General features: G+C 40.6%; 1 protein-coding gene and 1 long non-coding RNA gene across 11 annotated transcripts in view; both read right to left on the bottom strand.

Annotated features, from left to right (window-relative positions):
* TMEM266 (transmembrane protein 266) overlaps positions 1–20714 on the bottom strand; it is a 129463-nt gene that overhangs the window by 35866 nt on the left and 72883 nt on the right. For 8 of the 10 annotated variants that reach the window (XM_065558381.1, XM_065558388.1, XM_065558380.1 and 5 more), the window contains 4 exons: positions 20244–20317; positions 11009–11065; positions 8456–8594; positions 5807–5922 (listed from right to left, as the gene is read on the bottom strand). In XM_065558381.1, the coding sequence (XP_065414453.1) occupies positions 5807–5922; positions 8456–8594; positions 11009–11065; positions 20244–20317 (386 nt within the window). Of the gene's footprint in view, positions 1–5806; positions 5923–8455; positions 8595–11008; positions 11066–12424; positions 12725–20243; positions 20318–20714 lie in introns of those variants that run through there. The other 2 variants (XM_065558387.1, XM_065558386.1) reach the window with 2 other exon arrangements.
* On the bottom strand, positions 14073–17593 carry LOC135973753 (uncharacterized). The gene is made up of 3 exons (XR_010590768.1): positions 17455–17593; positions 15516–15622; positions 14073–14294 (listed from the first exon to the last, which is right to left on the bottom strand). It is a non-coding gene; the product is annotated as an uncharacterized LOC135973753 (long non-coding RNA).

The raw sequence follows: 20714 nt of genomic DNA, 5'->3' as shown, positions 1-20714 counted from the left end.
CTGCAACTTAGTGTGTTTGTTATAATATTTACTACAAAATTACAATGGGCATAGATTAACCCAGTCCATTTTATAAATACTTATTATTCTGAGTTCTAATGTAGTTATGTCATGTCAGTATTTTTAATACTTTCTACCTCGACTGCCTTCTCTTTTAATTGTAGCTTTTCTAACATGTGTGGACTGAATAAAATACCAGAAATTCAAACAGTTTCAGTGGGACACTGTAAAAGTCAAAATAGTAGTGCATGGTACTTTAATTCATAAAATATATATTATGACCAGCCAAAATTCAACATCTGGAAAGAGTTTTTTATATTTGCAAATGTATGTCTCTTACGTCATTCCAGAATGGATATGTATTTTATAGATGTGATCCCTGATCATCTGCCAATCTCCCTTTCCCCTTTAAACTTCCGCCCATAAAAATAAATGTAATTAAAAAAGCAAGTCAATACTCAGATGTATATTTTCTGTTTGTTAATTTTTTAAAAACAGACTTCACTGCTACATCTGCTCTATGATCCATTCTATAACACATTTACAAAAGATAAATTGTACACACAACTTACTATGTTATGTGCAATGTGGTAGAATGTGATCTGTCCATTTTACTTTCTTTAAAACAGAATATGTCATATCTATAAAATCACTGTCTCTCTCCACTTCCCCCACTTCCTTCCTCTCACACCAGAGGTTTGCTGTCCCAGTCTCCTTTCTACCTTGACTTTCAGTCTTACGGTATGTCTACACTACGAAATTAGGTCAATTTTATAGAAGTTGATTTTTATAAATCGATTTTATACAGTCGATTGTGTATGTCCACACTAAGCGCATTAATTCGGCGGAGTGCGTCCTCACTACCGTGGCTAGCATCGATTTACAGAGCGGTGCACTGTGGGTAGCTACGCCACAGTTCCCACAGTCTCCGCCGCCCATTGGAATTCTGGGATAAGCTCCCAATGCCTGATGGGGCAAAAACATTGTCGCAGGTGGTTTTGGGTACATGTCGTCAGTCACCCCTCCCTCCGTGAAAGCAATGGCAAACAATCGTTTCGCGCCTTTTTTCCTGGGTTATCCATGCAAACGCCATACCACGGCAAGCATGGAGCCCACTCAGCTCAACATCACTGTTGCTGTTGTGGGCAAGTCTACTGTGGGGGCTGCTGTGATCCAAGTAGCCAATGCAATCACTTACGTTCTGTTATCAAGGGTAGTGACTCTGGAAAATGTGCGGGCCTTTTTAGATTTTAGGTGCATCATATTCCTCTCCTTTGTTGCTGGTGAAGTCTTGCAGCTGTACATTCCAGTCTGGGCGGCGCTGTAACTCCCCATAGCACTTCTCTGGTTGACACATGTAACAGTTCCAGGGCTCTTGCTCTTTTGCCTTCGCCGAGGTACCTTGCCCTACCCAGACCTCCAAGCATTTGACACAAACACCTGCAGCAGCTGGCATTGTTACACAGCAGCAGCTCCTTGCCTTCGCAGCAGACGGTGTAGTAGGACTGCTAACCATCCTCGTCGGACATGTAGCTTGGCTGGGGGTTCTGGGAACGTCTTCCCTGCCCGGCTCCTAGCAACCTCCAGGGCATGGTGTACGGCTCCACCGCTTCTGCTGCAACTCTGCTCTCCTGCTCCCCAGCGACGAGCTCAGGGGATCCGTTCTGGTCTTCCTGGGCGCTGCTGGCAGCAGACGGTGCAGTGGAACTGCTAACCATCCTCGTCCACCGCTTCCGCTACAACTCTGCTCTCCTGCTCGGGGATCAGTTCATGAAGCCTGGACAGTAGTAAGGAGCAGTTCAACTATAGGCTGAGCAAGTACAGAATGGTGGTAGAATATGCCTTTGGATGTTTAAAAGCTCACTGGCGCTGTTGGTCAGACCTCAGCGCAACCAACGTTCCCATTGTTATTGCTGCTTGCTGTGTGCTCCATAATATCTGTGAGAGTAAGGGGGAGACGTTTATGACAGGGTGGGAGGTTGAGGCAAATCGCCTGGCGTCCGATTTTGAGCAGCCAGACACCAGGGCGATTAGAAGAGCACAGCAAGGTGCGCTGCGCATCAGAGAGGCTTTGAAAACCAGTTTCATGACTGGCCAGGCTTCGGTGTGACAGTTGTGTGTGTTTCTCCTTGATGCAAATCCACCCCCTTTGTTGATTTTAATTTCCTGTAAGCCAACCACCCTTCCCCTTTCGAAATAAAGTAACTATTGTTTTGAAATCATGCATTCTTTCTTAAAAAAAAAAAAAAAAAAAAGATAACAGACAAGGTAACCCAGGTGGGGTAGGGGAGGAGGGAAGGACAAGGCCATATTGCTTATTGTAGCCACACTAAAAATCAAACTGTTTGAATGACAGCCTTCTGTTGCTTGGGTCATCCTCTGGAGTGGAGTGGCTGGGTGCCCAGAGCCTCCCCCGCTACGTTCTTGAGTATGTGGGTGAGGAGGCTATGGAACATGGGGAGGAGGGTAGGCGGTTATACAGTGGATGCAGCGGGGGTCTGTGCTCTTGCTGGCTTTCCTGCAGCTCCAATGGATGAGACGCTTCATCATGTCCGTTTGCTTCCCCAACAGATGCTTCATCACGTCCATTTGCTCCCCCAACAGACACTTCATCATGGCCATTTGCTCCTCCATTAGCCTCAGCATTGCGTCCTGCCTCCGCTCTTCATGCTCACTTAATTCTTTCCTGGCCTCTGCCACTGAATATCTCCATGCATTAAGCTGTGCTCTATCAGTGCGGGAGGACAGCATGAGCTCGGAAAACATGTCATTGCAAGTGCGGTTTTTTCGCCTTCTAATCTGCAATAACCTCAGAGATGGAGATGATAGGGGGAGCATAGAAACATTCTATGCTCTATGATTCTGGGGGGACTGCATGGTCACCTGTGCTGCTGAGTTTGCCACACTGACGAAACAGGAAATGAAATTAAAAAGTTCCCATGGCTTTTCCTGTGTACCTGCTAGTGCATCGGAGTTCAAAGTGCTGTCCAGAGCGGTCACAATGGAGCACTCTGGGATAACTCCCGGAGGCCAATACCATCAATTTGCATCCGCACTACCCCAAATTCAACCCAGCAAGGTCGATTTTAGCGCTACTCCCCTCATCAGGGAGGAGTACAGAAGTCGATTTTAAGAGCCCTTTAGGTCGACGGAAATGGGCTGGTTGTGTGGACGCAGTCATTTTTAAATTGACCCAACGTGGCTAAATTCTACCTAACCCCGTAGTGTAGACCAGGGCTAAGTCTACTTGCTCAACTGGTCCTACTCTCCCCAGCTCAACTTCCAGGTTCCCACTTTCCTGCCACCTTCAGTCTTAGTCTTACCTCATCCCCAAGACCCTGGTCTCAATTTACTCCCCTTGCTCCTCTACCCAGGTTTTTCTCTTGTCCCCTCAGCATTTGAATCAGGCAGCTTCCTCCTCCACATTGCCTGGACTTAGCACAAAAACAACAAGGAGTCTGGTGGCACCTTAAAGACTAACAGATTTATTTAGGCATAAGCTTTCGTGGGTAAAAACCTCACTTCTTCAGATGCACAGAAGTGAGGTTTTTACCCATGAAAGCTCATGCCCAAATAAATCTGTTAGTCTTTAAGGTGCCACCAGATTCCTTGTTGTTTTTGTAGATACAGCCTAACACGGCTACCCCCGATACTGGACTTAGCACAGGGTGTATTGAGACCATAGGAGAGACAGTCTCTCTGCTCTCAGTTCTGGTGCCTGGACTCAGCCTGCAGCAGACCAGAGTTATAATTCCAGGGCAAATCCTGCTCAGACCTGGCCTGGAGTGTACTCTGCGTGGATGGAATCTTCAGGGAATTTAGCTGCAAAGCCCCAGCAAGTCTTTTTGGATAATGTGTAAACTGTGATTTTTCAAAGGCTTAAAACTTGGGTCAAATTTGGGCAGATTTTCACAGTGATGGCAAAAAGCACATCCCTGACACACAGGCCACCATCCTGCTAAATGTGAAATTTTTGCTCCAAAGCCAAGGGGCACTAGAGCAGGGATGGGCAAACTTTTTGGCCCGAGGGTCAAATTGGGGTTGCAAGACTGGATGGAGGGCCGGGAGCTCAGGGGCCGGGCAGGACAGTCCCGTGGGCCGAAGTTTGCCCACCTCTGCACTAGAGGGACACTCAAGAAAAGGCCGACAGAATTTTTTTAACATCAGCAAAATAACATTTTCCCTAACTTTGTTTTGAGAAACAGCTGAACCATTTTGGGTGAAATTTTCCAGAAAAATTCAGCCTGAGGCAGACATCAGAAATGAAAATTTTCAGTCCCTATGGTTAATGTTTGGCAAAATTATAAGAACTGAAAACAGCGTCTTACAATGGATAGTGTCAGGCAACCTTACCTACAGGCAGTGCTACCAGACCCGTCTATAATAATTTGTAAATCAATGCAAATCACTAGCTTGCTCACAAAATATAAACTTCAGGAACAGTACTCAGGTTTTAGTCCGCCTGCTTCTCTCTTGTCCAGATTCTTTAGACTAAACCTGAGCTCCTAACTCATGCGAAAATTCACTGAGAGTTTTGCCTGAATAAGCAGCTCAGAACTGACCCTTTTACACACACACACACACACACACACACACACACACACACACACACACACACACACACACACATCTATGGGGCAAATCCTCAGCTGGACCTATGGAAATTACTCTGGCTATGGATCTGCCCCATATTTTTAATCTCTCACTATCTATATATGATGCTTTGAAACTTAAGAATACTGCTTTTTCCTCTTTGCATGTGTCTTTTCCAGATGTTACCATCGTAGGGGAACCTTTTTTTATTGGAACTTTCCTGTCCAAAATCCACATCGTTAGCTCAAAAATACAAACACAAACTTTCAAGACAGCAAGCTCCAAGAAGAGGTCTGCATTTCAAAAGTTAAAAATGTTAATAATGGTGTAAAAGCAGGTGTTCGGAAGCTGGACAGAATTTTAGATGTTAAAGAACATTAAGATATGTTTTCTCAATTACACACTACATACAATGTCAATGTGACTATTATAATGCTGACAGCTTATTCTCCACTTGCTTATGAAGCTGTCCGTTTATGAAGGGAGGATGCAGTTCTTGTGTCAATGTCTTGTGTTGCAGCAAATTAGTGCATTTACCTCATAATATACAGCTGAGACATTTGTTTGGCAGGAATACAAGATATGAAAACAAAGGAGATTAGTATGCTGTCATTTTTCTTTAGTATATATTTTTTACTGTAGCTGATGCCACCTCGAAGCTAGGAGAGACTCTATTCTGTTTCCATGGATTTACTCCATCGAGCAATGCAACATTTATTTTTGTTGGATATACGGGTGTACTAACCATTACAGCACAGGCTACGGATGCTAGGTTTTGACAGTATTTAACCATACATGCAAGGGAGCATTTGTAGGGCTTTGCTCTAGTTTTCTGATACTTTGCCATCCCTCTAGGCTGTATGTCTTCCTTTGTCTTGTGCTTGGGTGGTGCCCTTCCAGTCTCTTGCTTCAGCCTGGCTTGGGCTGAGTGCCAGAAATAAGCCTATCATCTCTCTTGACAACTGACCCTGTGTTTTCTGCACAACTAAAACTCCCAGTGAATGGGAGATTTCCCTGAGTAAGGATGACAGGCTTCCTTGTGAAATGCTTTCTCCTGGGCACCATCAAGCCAAATATATCCCAGAATTTAGCTTTTGTGAAAATAAAGCTTTCACCAAACCTCAGATCAAAAGAAACGTTTCCATGAACTAAAATTCATTCTTCCCGTTCCAGTGAAGACAACATGTAAATAAAAATATAATGGAATTTTTACCCCTTGTTCTTGGCAGATCTGGGTTAGCCTTTCCAGCTGCTCATCTTGAATGACCTTTGCCTTCTCATATTGGTGAATCACCATCTCCATCTCCACTTTCACTGGCAGCACATATGCTGGAAAAAACAGACAAGTGCTTGAAGAAATTCAGCAGCAGTTTAGCTTATCAGAGGAGATGTTACAAATCATCACGATCATCCGATCTGACTTTCTGTGTAACACAGACCATAGGATTTCACTCAGTAATTGCTCCATGAAACCCAACAATTTGTGATTGAACTATAGCATTTCTTTTGGAGAAGGAATTCGATCACCTGCAACCACAAGGACCCCCGATGTGGGTCATCAGCAGGGTTTGAACCTTGGATGTTAGATCCCCAGCTGCGAACCATCACTTGAGTTGCAGGCAAAACTAGAGCTGAAATGCATTTGCACTAATGTAGATCTATTCCAGCACTTATCACAGATCCTCTAACTGGCTGGTTAAGAACATTTTCTGCTTTGTATTCTGCATGTCCCAATAACATTTGAAAAGTGTGGCTGTGCACCAGCTTCTAGGAGAAGAGCTATTCCAGACCCTACGCGTTTTAACATCGACTCCTAAATACAACTGCAGGAAATATCTATATGAGGGAAATAGTAGACTAAGGGCGAGAGTTTCAAAGGTACAATCAGCATTTAGGCACCTAACTCCCTTTGACTTTCAATAGGAGATGGGCGCCTACCTGCCATTTATGCCTTTGAAAATCTTCACCGAGTCACAGTTAAGGCCAGCTTACTTTGTTCAGGATGACTATGCAAATTTTACTGTTTTTCTTGATGTTCTTCACAACCTGAATCAGATCCTGAACTTTGATCTCAGTACTTCACCATACAGGGCTGCACTCCCTCCCTTTGGAATTTGGGAGTCCTCAGTACAGTAACTCCTCATTTAATGTCGTCCCGCTTAACGTTGTTTCAATGTTATGTCCCTGTTCAATTAGGGAACATGCTTGTTTAAAGTTGTGCAATGCTCCCTTATAACGTTGTTTGGCTGCCTGCTTGTAAGATTCTGTGGCAGAGCAGCGACTTTACAAGGGAGCATTGCACAAGTTCCTTCTCCGCCTCCTCCTCCTCCCTCCCAGTGCTTCCCCCACCGCCAAACAGCTGTTTGGCAGCACTTAGGACTTTCTGGGAGGGAGGGGAAGGAGCAGGGAAGCGCCGCATCTCCACTCCTCCCCCTCCCTCCCAGAAAGTCCTAAGCGCTGCCAAACAGCTGTTTGGCAGCAGGGAAGTGCTGGGAGGGAGGGGGAGGAGTGGAGATGCGGCGCTTCCCTGCTCCTCCCCCTCCCTCCCAGAAAGTCCTAAGTGCCGCCAAACAGCTGTTTAGCGGCACTTAGGATTTTCTGGGAGGGAGGGGGAGGAGTGGAGACGTGGGGCTTCTCCGCTCCCCCCCCTCCCTCCCAGTACTTCATGCTTAGGACTTTCTGGGAGGGAGGGGCAGGAGCGGGGAAGCACTGCGTCTCCGCTTCTCCCCCTCCCTCCCAGAAACTCCTAAGCGCCGCCCAACTGCTGTTTGGTGGCGCTTAGGACTTTGTGTGTGTGTGTGTGGGGGGGGATGTGGCATGCTCCGGAGAGGAGGTGTAGTGGGGATGGGAAGAGGTGGGCCTGGAGTGGAGCAGGGACAGGAAGAGGAGGGCCTGGAGCATTCCTGGCAAAGTCCGAGCCTGTTCTTCTCCAGGGAAGCTGCCGCTGCTGCTTCAAAGGTGCTTCCTAGTGTCCTTGCCTGCAGCGGGCTGTGCCTGTGTGGAGTAAGCCAGGGGCACTTCCCAACCACAGTACAGTACAGTACTGTACCGTATATAATGCCTTTTGTCTGTCCCAAAAAAATTTCCTTGGAACCTAACCCCCCGCATTTACATTAAATCTTTGGGAAAATTGGATTCGTTTAACATTGTTTCACTTAAAGTTGCATTTTTCAGGAACATAACTACAACATTAAGTGAGGAGTTTTGTATCTAGAACACAAATGCCACTGTGACACGCTCTTTCTCTCACAGAAGCAAAGTGATCCTGCCTTGGCCTCATTCATTTTGCATTCCTCTTCCCTGCATCCTGGAATCCCATACACTGATAGCAGAACAGTTTGATAATAGATCTGACTGCCCTCCACCTATGCTAATAGCCCCTTCCTTGAATTCTTGTTTCCATGCTCAGACACTGCTCCTGTTCTCTGCAGTCTTAATTCTTCAAGCTGCTTGCCTCTCTCCAAGTGCTTCCCAATGGAGCTGTGTCCTGGAATCCTGGGCAAAACAGCCCTGGCACACAGCTAATTATCTCAAATTAATAGCAGAGACAGATTTGTGGAAAATTTTCAGTGGAGAACCTCCAAGATGCAAAGAAAGTATGAGGAATCAGATACAAAGTTATACCAGAGGCAGAAACTGAAAGATAGAGGATGCTGGAAGAAGGATTCATAAAGAAGCCATGGAATCAATTCCTATTCTCACCCACCAGTGGTAGTCACAACACTAAATACCTGTTCATTGCTTTTAAAATTTAGAGGAAGGAGAACAATATAGATATTCTCTAAAAGCAATTCCGAGGGCTACAATCCTTTTCTTAACCAACCAACCAATTCTCAAGACAGCAAGTTTAATCACCACTTACCATCAATAATTCTCTTAACTCTCCAAATTCTCAGAGTGATAATGAGACTGATGGCATCCCAAGGACTGCTTGGGCCATTTGCCACTGTAGAGGCCACCATTGGAGCCAAGGATAAAATTATTACAGCACCATCAAATACCTAAAATGAGAAAGATTTTTAATGAATAGCATTTTCAAACCCTTTCTAAGGGTCACAAATCCTCCCACCCTCCTTAGTGATCTTGGAAGGCTCTTAATGAACAAAAGTGGTGCAGTTATGATAAACTGTGTGTGTGTTTCAAGGTGAGGTGAGCAGGCCACAAAAAAGCTGCATCCTCTGCATGCTGTGAAGCAGAATTTCTTAGTGACTTCATCTGCAGTTTTAGAGGTGAGGGGGAGCCACGGCCAGGAAGGTCTGCAACTACTCCATTGGCCAAAATCTCCATGTAGAGGTGATGCCCCAAATGCTATTACAACCCAGGAGCTGTATTATTATTGATATTTATTACCAGCCACTAGGTGCTGTACAAACACAAAAGAGGACGTAGTCCCTGCCTGAAAGAACCTGCATTTTAAAAAGACGCAGGGAGAAAGAGGTGGAGTAAAGGGGAACAACAAACAAGTAAAGTGACCAGGTGGCACTTGACCACATCCTAGTAATTCAATGCTGGGGTGTTCTGTGTTTGTCAGAGATATAAAGACTATCCCCAAGGACTCCATGACTCTGATTATTAGCTGGCTAACTTCCTGTAGGTGTCCTGGCAAACGTGGATCTTCAGGAGAGATCTGAATAAGGAGAGGTTAGTGGCCACAGGGAATCAGCTCAGGAAGGGCAATTCTATGTGTGGGAGGCAATGTGGGAGAAGCCATGGAAAGGTTTGTGGGAGAAGTGGACAAATGGCATGTCAAGGCTGGGATCATTAGCAAAGCAGAGAAAATGGAATTGAGGGCAATGCTAATAATAATGCTTGGGCTGGCCCACCGCATCCTGGAAAGGCATAAGGCAGAATTCTGTGCCCCCCAGCCCCTGTGAAAAGTCCCAGAGTAAGGCCCATTTACTCATGGTTTGCACAGGGAAACAGGACGTACCCTACTATAAGCAACATGCATCAAGAACTGAACATAAACACAATCCACTGGAAAGACGCAAATAACAAATCGTAATCCTCACTGGCACCATCTGGAGGATGCTAGAATATAACACTGTTGAAATTGATGTTTTGCTGGATAACATCAAGTACCACCTGGCTTCCAACCCATACTGTATGTCTCACTTGGAATATGCAAGCCAGATAAATGGTTTGAGGTTTAGTTATGGAAGATTTGCACACTTCTAATTGTGGCTTTATATGTAATGAAAACCAAATTTCCTGTCCTCTCCCGTACAGCATTTAGTTTATTAGCTCTACGTTCCATTTAATCCCTGTTTCTATCACAGCAATCCTACCAATTACTGAAATTATAATGTACACTAACTACTGCTGCACTTTACTGTGTAAATTCTTAAGCAATTATCATTTTGTTAGTTATGTACATTAAGGCCTTATCTACTCTTGGTCAGAACCATAATAGCTACAAACACGCCTGAACACAATTATTGCTAGCAGGTTCCAGCCATGGTCTCCTTGACAAGTATGGACAGGAGTTCGTTGTCTGTTATAAAACTATGTGACAGATTATTTGTATGTTGGGGGATTAGTCTATGCCTTGTCTATACTACAGCCAGAATCAAGTATGGGGAGTGGGTTAGCAACACAGTTAAAAACTGTATTGCAGACGATACTTATTGTCCCAATAAATGGGCTATATACTTGGACTTTCAGAGTTTTTACTAGAACCAGTTGGAAAACTGATTTTCTCCCCCATGGAAATTTTGAGATTTTGATTTTTTTTTTCCACCCTGGATTGGGAGGAAAAGCCAAATAATTTTTTTCAAACAAAAAGTCTTTTTGAAACAACAACAACAAAAATCTAAAGTTTTAGTTCTGAACATATTAAAATGTGACGTTTCAACATTTTTGAAGTTTTTTCCATAAATGAATTTTTGTTGAAATCTATATGATTTAGTGAAAATGTTTGGTGTTGTTAAAGCAGCATTTTCCAACAAAAACTCTTTTTGATGAAAATTTTCCTACCAGCTCTAGTTTTAACTTGATTATGGAAACATGGTTAGGCCTCATCTACACTACAACTCTCAATCATATTGTTAACCAGATCCTCAGACTCTGTTATCATTATAATGTCACCAGGGATTATATAATCACAGTTTGACTCACATGGTTCTCAAAAAGAAATTCTTGTCCACACCAGTCAGCAAAATCACACTAAAACTGTGAAAGAAACGAATGTGTTTAAAACACTGTTCTAACCAGCATCGGTCTGATACTTCCCACTGTGGACAGTGTTTTAATTTGCATCTAATTTCACCTTTGTGTGCAGGGAGTAACATGCATAAATCTCTGAGAGTGTAAATGCATCAATTCCTATAGCTAAAGTACACTGCAGAAATAGGTAATTATTCTTACTTTGCCATGCTGAAATACAAACAGTGTTGGTTGTGGTACTTTTACTTACCTCTATTTTGTTTTCAATATAATCCCATATACCGAGAACCACAATTCTCAAAATAGTCTAACAAGAAATATTAAGAAAAAGACAGCAATTTATTATAATTTGCATGACACTCATTCAGAAATCTCCTTGAATTAATAAGACAATTATCCCCTACATGCTCCTGGGCTGCTTTTCTCTCTCTTCACAGCAAAGGAGCATTTTCTCATTTTAAAGTCCCAGAGAGTCTGAGTGCAGGGAGGAAAATGTCTGCACCCACTTTTGCCATTAAGCAAACAGCGTAAGGTTTTCTATTTAGTTAGAAAAGAGGAATAATAACTGAACATACCACGAAACAGTGATAAATTCCTATGAAAATTCCAACAGCATCTTTCACATTTTTTCTCGTGTTGGTGTTTTTAAAAGATCGAATTAAAATTAAAAATTAGTGTAATTTCACTCACACAAAAGTTAGGGTGCCATTCTGCCTGTGGCAGTGCAGAACTCAGATTAAAATGTACTTTACAAGCAAGAGGAGGATTAAAACATAGATGTGTGGCTTGTAAAATACACCAAAATATTATTCTGCCTGTCTAAAAATATAATTAATCAGAGAGAGCTTGGTAGATATGTGAGAGAGGTGCCCAGGCCAGGAAAGGAGTCAGAATTTTGCAGGAAAAAAGAATGAAAATGGCTGTGAATATACATATCTTCTATTCATTCCAAATACGAATATATAAAAAAACCCCAAAACTCTGGGTTTATGCTGCTAACAGACTCTGAACACAATAACTGTAACGTAGACACAGAATAGCATTGGGTTCTTCCAAATAACACTGTTCATACACAAGAGCCTGATTATCCACTGCCTTGCACTTTCTGTAGCAGTTTTCACCTGAACAAAATGAGTTGAAACTGCTCCATATCAGATGGGTAGCCTTTTATACTCACTTTACACAGATATAAATGACTACACTGGCTGCAAGGGACTGCAGAATCAAGCCCAGAGTTTTTAAAAGAACAATACCAGTAGTTCAGTGACTATGCAGGCAAATGGATCAGCTAATGTGCACTTAAAAATAGCTCACACACAGCATTGGACATCTGAGTCTGTTTTACTGAGAGGGGGGGTATGCCAGTCAGGATAATTAGTGCGATTACCCTTTTCCCCTTTGAGAAGTGTTGTGGGTCCTTGAACTGCCATCAGGAACCAATGCTGCTGCTGATAAACTTACATATATAAAATACCTTTTCATCTGAAGGATCCCAAAATGATTAACAAATTTAGCAAACTGATAAAGCATTCACAGGGGTCACTACATTAACCTGTTACACAGCTGCCTGTGGGGCAAGACTGCAACTGTTCAATTGGCAGAAAGAACTTCATAACATTTCAAGGTTGCAGCTAAGGAATAGCTCCTCTAATAATTCCATACTCACCAATATTATGTGGGAGCATGAACACGGGAGTAAATTCAAATCCTGAGCTGAAATCAACTGGAGTTGCAGGTGCTCAGCAAATCTCAAGATCAGGCCCTTAGGACATCTGAATAGTCCTACACTTACAGCATTTTCATTACACAGCATTCCCATTGAAAACACACATTGGTTGACATTCCTATAAGTGTCAGAGTTCTCAGTCCTTGCTCCAAAAAAACAAGGATTTGAAAAACCAGAAAATCATATTCAAAATCCCTGACCCTACCAGCTCCTTTCCAGAAACAGAATCAAATCCTGGAAGGCATGTCTATAATGGAAGATTTGTTTTTCCTGTAAAAATCTGCTGAGCTTCTGATCAAGAATTTGCAAAGAAGGTTTCAGCAAGTAAGCTAAAAGCCAGGCAAAGTAAATTCTGCAGCAGGCTGTTAATAGGAAACTTAAAAGGAAACATTCCTTCATTTAAATCTTGGGACATACTCTTCCCTGTTGCCACTCCATTGACTTCAATGGAGCGACATGAGGGATGAGTTTGGCCCATTTTGTCCTATGCTTAGACAGTATTTGTGAAATGCTAAGTTAATGAGCAATTGGAGGAATGCTAAATAGTTAGCATATACTCAGAAACTGCTTATGAAATGCACTTATTTTTGCCATGGACAGAGAATGCACAAAGACATTTTATCTTTGGAATAATAAGGTATATCCACTACAAAGAGAATAAACAGCACAACTCTTTAGCTCACAACCCTGAATATAGGTTGTCTGAAACTCTCTATTTAGGGGGCATAACACTTCCCCACACAATGTAGCTGCTTCTTTAAGTCCTCTCCGCAATATTTTAATCAGGCTGCAATACTGTCATTTTAAGGAGTCTGGCTAGCTCATTTTACGGGGTAGCCAGTAACAAAGGCTTTTAACCTCTATTTTGCTGCTGTGAATCAGTGCAAGTCAGCAATGATTGAAAATAATTATTTGACCGCTGTTTCGTGGTGTATGTGGAATGAACTGGTGGGTCTCGGTCCAGTTTCTAGATGACAGGTATCCACCTCATGGAAAACCACCCTCACAATCAGCAACCATGAAGTCTGCACCAGCCTCTCAACCTAGAGGCAGAGTCTCCAGAATAGAATACAGACACATGGGAGGGCTCCTGTAAATAAGCCTGACAGCTGCTTGTTCTGTGGACAGATGTCTTCAGTCTTCAGGGCTGCACCTTTCATCAACAGAACATTCATTAACATGTTAATTTAAAAAATTGTACAGAGGTCTTTTTAATCATGCATTCATTTTCTGCTCTGTGGAGATATAGGTAGGAGGGCATGGTTAATGTGTCTTAAACACTGTGTGTATCCCAAGATACACCTGCAGTGTTCTTGGTACACATCAGCCAATGCTTATGAATGTAATTCCAAGCTAATATCACCCTCTCTCACTAACCCCTGGCCTTTACAAAGAACACATGTTGGCAACACGCTTCCATGGTTGTTTTTGAGAACTTCTACACTCAAAAGAGCTTCATTAGACAAATTTCCATATATGGTATTTTGAACCTGTCAAGTTAATGATAAATAGAAAAATACTGGAATAAAAAAATGTTGGTGTTACTTACAAATAACATATTAATTTCCCCCCCAAACAATCAAACGTATTTCTTGGGCAAACAAAAATATATTTAATGTGATATATTTGTACAGTGCATTTAAAAACAGAATCTGTGGCAGGATCTGAAAGACAAAGGAGAATAATGATTAGAACATCTTATTTGCACAATGAAAATGTAAATGAATTAAAACTGAATTGTGATTATAATATTTACCAAAGTTTAAGCATGAACTCTAGCAATATGATACAATGCCACTTAAACTGGTCTCTGTAAGAAAAAGGCAAAAATAAGAAGTGGTGTTATTCTGTTATTTATGTATAGATATTTTCTAGCATTATAGTAAATGTGTACCTGTAGATGTTCTGTTTAACAATGCAGCTGTCATGCTACATTGCAATTTTGATGTGTAAACTTGAATACAAGCATCTAATACACTTGTACATATTACCTTTTGGCTTAAAGGGGCAGTGTCAACTTGAATTATTTAAAATTGAAAAATGTATGGATATTCAGTTTGTGATACAGCATCTTTTAAATAGAACACTCTGAATTTATTATAAAAAAAAATCATTAAAAATCCCCAAACTTTACAAATGTTTTTACCTCTGATGTTTGTAAATGTCTTTTCATCAAGAGAGAAACTGAATAACTGATTACACAAAAAGTGTTATTAAATGCACAAAGAAAAACAGGAAAATTATTTTTAGTAAATTATTTTCATTACAGTAATCTTAGGTGTTACTAAAAAAAAGTACACAGTTTTCAGACAGAAACGTAGTAGTTGACAGTGTCCCCTTAACAAAGTGGCCTACTATTGTCAAGTAAAGAGAATTAGCTCTCTGCAGTGGTACTACAGTTTTTCTATCTAATTTGGTAGGGAAACTTGGCCGAGGTCTTTGCTGAGCCAGCCATGTGAATTCCCACAATTTGCATGAGTTAGCCTACTGTGAATGTACACTCAATACTTTTATTACATACTTTATTCCTTGCACGGTTAATATACAATTTATTATTCTGTGACTCACTGGGTCATATTAATCCCTAGAGTAAAGAAACCAAAAGAGTGAGTAAAGGGGTGTATTTGGCCCATTAGGTTTAGGTAAAGGAGAGTACTATATTTAGCTCAGCAGTACTGTTTGTCCTGAAAGGGGAAAATGGAAGAAAGGGTTGTGTGGGGGAAGGGACAATCTTTCCAATCCCTGGTGTAGCTCTCCCCTGTCCCTTCCCCCACGCCGCAGCATTTATTGTTTGCTGGCATAATTACTCTGAAAAGCAAACTTTTGTTTTGCAATGCACCAGATTACTCAAAATACCTGGAGTAAACCTTCCCCAAGAAGAATACCTTGTACTCATCTATGAGAGTTTTATCTCCTGCAACCCAGGTCATCCCACAAATTACTCATTTCAAACACTGTTTAGAAGTGTTCTAATTTACCTTTTTATGGGCTGACAGTTCTTAGAAGTGCTTCCCCAATTATTAGTACCTACCATTCCCATACCACTGGAGAAGCAGGGATATGTTATCATCTTTAACCTGACACTCAGGGTTCTAACACATGGGTATCTTCTCATTCAGCTTCTCCTCAGTCAAACTTCTACAAGGAAAAAGAAAGAAAAGGGTAACAGTTGACTACATCTCACACATTATTAAACTAGTACAAAATATCTTCCACGTGCTCTGCATTATAATTGTTGTGGTTCTATTGTACAATATATCCACAATAATTAATAATACTTAACTGCAATAGCAGAGTGACACCAAGATTGCAGGCATAAACACCTAAATTCTCTAACACTAGCAACCATCAATTTTTTTGGTACCATATTACATAGTATCTAAATTCTACAGGTGCATTCAGACAAACATTCCTGTAACATGTATTGTACCAAATTTGTCCTTAGAATATAGTCATTGAGAATGAAAATGGATTCTAAACCCAGAATTCTAGATTCAGAAGTGTTTTACGGATATGGCTCAGTGACCTATTTGCTGCACAGCACGCTACCATGAGGCAAATATAAATTTGATACAAACTTAGTCTTTGGCTTTCCTACATCAGAAGTTCCTTCTGGTCACGTTTGGACTAGGGATTTTATCTACATCCCTGGTGCATGGTGTAGAAGGTGCAGGGATCTCATCAGCAACAAGAAATGAAGCCTGAAGAGAGTCCAGCTGTAGCACGAGTATAGCACACTGCATGGGTCAGAAATGTTCTTGAGAAAAAGGGGCTGAGATAAGAGGGATGAAATTTTAGGAAGGCTTTGTGCTAAAGTCCCATCCCTCCATAAAATTCTATGCTCTCCTGAATCCACCTTGGTGTGTAAGCTACAAAGTTGGATGGCTGAGCAGAGCTAGATTTACAAAACATTAGATGTTAAATTTCTGGACTCTATCAACGACTCCACAGCCAAAGTTTAACTAATTTTTTTATATCCGTTTATAAAATCCATGTAATTTTTTCTAGGTTTTCCTCTGCATCACCTGTTCCCAAAACCAAATGCTGTCGATATCAATTCTTCTTAACAACTCCCCCAATACACATACATGGCCAACAATCCAGCACACTTAAGGAATCCTACGATAATAAAACTAGTATGCATAGGGAATGGAGGAAAACATTCAGAAAGGTAAAGTTCCAGTTCATTATGGAAGAATCATATACTTTTCTATTAAATTCTAATCTTTCTATACTGGTAGGTTGCTTGAAACATGCTACAGAATTTAATAGAGAATTATATTACTACTATAGGATTCTTTAGAAAAAACATACAGAAAGGATATTATTTTCTATTAAATTCTATAGGTTTTTTTCCCAGTAACGTCTACAGAACCATATTGGCTTAATTCTAATTAAATTCTGTAGGACTCTCCTCTCAGATGTTTAAATCTTCCTAGAGATTGTTATGAAGGAGGAATACAAGTATGAGAGACTACAATGAATATTTTTTGTTTATATGTAATTTGAGTGATATGTTTCATTTTGTCTTCTTTCTCTTCTTAATGCGACAAGTCAATTAATACATTTTAACTCAAACTTAAAAAACCCAGACAATTAACACCTTAACTATTGGAACCCCAAACCCTGCTGAATGCTTTCCCATTCCAAAACCTTTGGGGGAAAAAAAGACCCGGATTCAGTGTGTACTTAATTTTAAGCATGGGAACAGTCCTGTTGACTTCAATGGGACTACTCCTGTGACTAAGGTCAGTAGAGTGCTTAAGTGCTGTGCTGAATTGGGCCTATATAAAGCAGCATGCAACAGCAGAGTACTACAGGCTAAAAAAGCCCACACCCGCAGGCCTCTCTCACATGAATAGTCCCAGTATCTTCAATGGAACAACTGCAGTGAGTGAGCGCTGCAGAATCTGGCCCTAATACCAATGTCATAAGATTATTAAAATATATTCAGACCCCACGCCACTTACCAAAGTCAATGCCAAGTTCTCTGTTTGCCTTTTCTCATCCTTTTCTCAGGGCTGGTTTTACCTTCTTGATACGGTGCAATCCTGAATTAGCCTTGACTGCTGCTTTTGTTTTTTTATCCCTCTGACATTCTATCTCCTCTTCTGTCTTAACATCTGGGTATTGTTTGGTGTACGGGCTTGACATACGTAAACAGAGACTAACAGGCAAAGCATCACAACCAGTAAATCTAATTTGAGCATTTGCAAAAAGTTATATGCATGTTACTGAAAAAAGATATTGTGATATGTTGGAAAGTCTTCGGAGACTAACACGAGGAGAATATAAAATTAACACAATGCAGTAAATTCAGGTTAAGACTTGTGGCTATAGCACAAGTGTAAAGATAGAAGGAAAAGCTGGAGGAGTAGCAACTTAATATTGTTAGCAGCTACAAGTACCTGCCACATTTGTCCACTACATTTCAATCAAGCAGAAAGCCAGCTCTTATTTAACTGTAATGAGACATTAAAATGGGTGTTAATAGCACCTACTATAGTTAAAGTTGCAAACGTTATCCATTTTAACTAAAGATTTCTATCAATCACAATTTTCCAAATTTTGAGCACAAGTGCCTTTGTGTGGTTTGAGGAAAATAGTATTATAAGTGATCAATCATATTCAACAGGCATCTGATAAGGTTTGATCAATCAAATGAAAAGCCCTACCCTCTTTGTGAAATCATTATACTATCTTTCTGCCCAGCCTGGTCTGAACAGTGAATGATTGTAAAAGTCTCACTGAAACACAGAGCAAAATTCTTTCCTACCCACCCCAAACAAAGACAAATCTGTTACATCAGGAACAGGAAATAAATAAATGTAATGAAAATGCTGTAAGAGATCCTCTGCCTCTTTCAGGGCCTGCAATTTCTGGAGCATTGGACAATATTTTAGATGAGAAAAATAAGTTTCTCTATTCTATTTTGATGACAATCATCACAATGTAAACAGAAATGTTTCTGCTCTGTTAATCCAATGTTGTAGAAAACTATCTCCAGCAAAACAATAGCAGCAGCAAAGGTGAAAAATTCACTCTTCCCCTTCCTCAGTGGTTCTCAATCTATGGTTTGCCAAGTGCTTTCAGGTGGTCTGTGGAGCTGATTCTGTCACAGTGGTGAAGTACATGATGTTTGCAGCTATTATTAGCCCAGTCTATGACTCTTAAAAGTTTCCAAAGGCTTGATTGATGAAACGAACTCCAAAAATCCTAGCTGCGTTGTGCTCCTCATATGGCTATTTTATATCATTATTGGTGAATTTTTTTTAAATGTAAATTCAAACTACAGTCAAACGGGTGAATGAAATTCATCAATTTGGAAAGACGGAAGCAAACTGCAAAGTGGGTGCTAACAGAATTAGAACAAGGGGTACTAAATGCAGTGAAGGGAGATTCACTCCCAATACTCATATTGTCCTAAACACAGAGAGAAGAAAAAATGCAATACAGACACAAAATGGGATGGAGGGTAGCTAAACAACTTTGCCTATCATATTCAAAATAAGTTTATCTTAATATTTATTTATTTCTGAACCATAATCAGTAGGAAAGGTTCGGACTCGGGATTTGGAGGTTGGGAGCAAAAGTATACGGTTTAGGGTTGTGTGTATTCATTGCTTAAATTTGGTATGATTTTTTAAATCCATTAATAGAACCATAGAAATAAATGGCTGTGTAATATAACTAACTATATGTCCAACAAGAGTGGTTTCCAGCATCAGCTATAACTATCAAGGCTCCTGCTTCTTCTAAGGCGAATACTCATAACCTTAAGCTAAACTGAACTCTTAGGTGCAGCCTCTAACTTCTGTTTTATTTGGATGCAAATCCTTTCCCCTAGCGAAACTAGAAAAATATTCTTCAGGTATGTAGATATTCCAGGGAATCTTCTGGCATGGCATGGATGTTGGCGTAATTTAAAAACACACAACCACGTAACAGGATTTTTGTAACAATATGCGTAGCATGTCCTGGAGGAATAATCCAAATTGCTGTTTTGGAAGCACTTTAGATATATTGTTAATATTTCAGCACAGATGACATTTTTTGGAATAAAGTTGCAAACTATAGTCAGTTATTTCAATTTAGTCATTTATTGTATTATCAATATGGGCTTTTCCAATGAATTAATTTATTCAGTTATGGTACCAATACACATTTGCACAGAAATTCACCATTGTTCATTCTTACTTTGTATCTAATTTGCTGTATTTAATTACTTTCTTATACAGCAGTAATATAGATGTAAGGAAAATATTTAGAAAAAACAGAGAGAACAGCTTAAGTAAGTTATGAAAGGAGATGATTCATTCTTATTCAGAACCAAGTTTTGTATAAGATGAAGTCTTGGATTTCTTATTCCAGCAAGATTCCTATTGAGGCCAATGAGAACTTTCCTGGAATAAGAACTTCAGAACCAGGTCCGTTTCCCATAATTTAAAAGGGACTGATTTGAGATGATACAGATATAATTATCTCTCCTCACAACTTTGCTCTTATATTTGTATGGTAACATTCTTCCATTTTTCCTGGTCCATTCTAATTATCTTTAATAAAGAGAATGACTGTCAATACAAACAAGATCTTTTGGTTTTCCAAATATGAATGACAAAAGCTGACTTATTTTCTTTTTTAAAACACACCATGTGCCTGCTCCTGTTCCTAGCATCAAAATTCCCACTTTTGACATCAGTGGAAGCAGGACTGGGCCCTGCATCCAAATCAATTGTATTTCACCATGCATTATACATACCTCTGAAAAGAACACAGACAGGATGACTAGGCTGATCCAGTGAATAATTCCTGCAAACTGTGATGCACTTGAAACTGTAATTAACACAATATAATGAAGCATAATTTTAGTACCAGGTAGCAACTTATATATAATGGTGACTAGTACCATCGCCATTTATATTTAGGAGAAGCATTTCATCTGAAACACTATAATGAAAATATAACAAAGATTCTAGATTCAATGGGACATGGAGCTTTACCCTCTTAAGTTGCTCATTCAAATCAATTCAGGTTAGCAATGACCATAAAGTTGTTATCTGATGGTTGTTCAGTGCCTTATGTAAAATCAGTAGGTGATCTCACTCATTGTTCCCAGGTGACACTGTTCACAGTTGCCAACACCACTAAAACCTACACTAACTGGAAGTCTCAGGAGAGAGGCTAAGGAATGAATGGGTTCATCCCAGTTTTCTGTTTTGAAAGTGGGTCA

Source organism: Chrysemys picta, chromosome 10 (assembly GCF_011386835.1).
Source record: "Chrysemys picta bellii isolate R12L10 chromosome 10, ASM1138683v2, whole genome shotgun sequence".
NCBI classification, from domain to species: domain Eukaryota; kingdom Metazoa; phylum Chordata; order Testudines; family Emydidae; genus Chrysemys; species Chrysemys picta.
The sequence above is the reverse complement of the archived record's forward strand: the minus strand, read 5'-3'. Positions and strand labels throughout refer to the sequence as shown.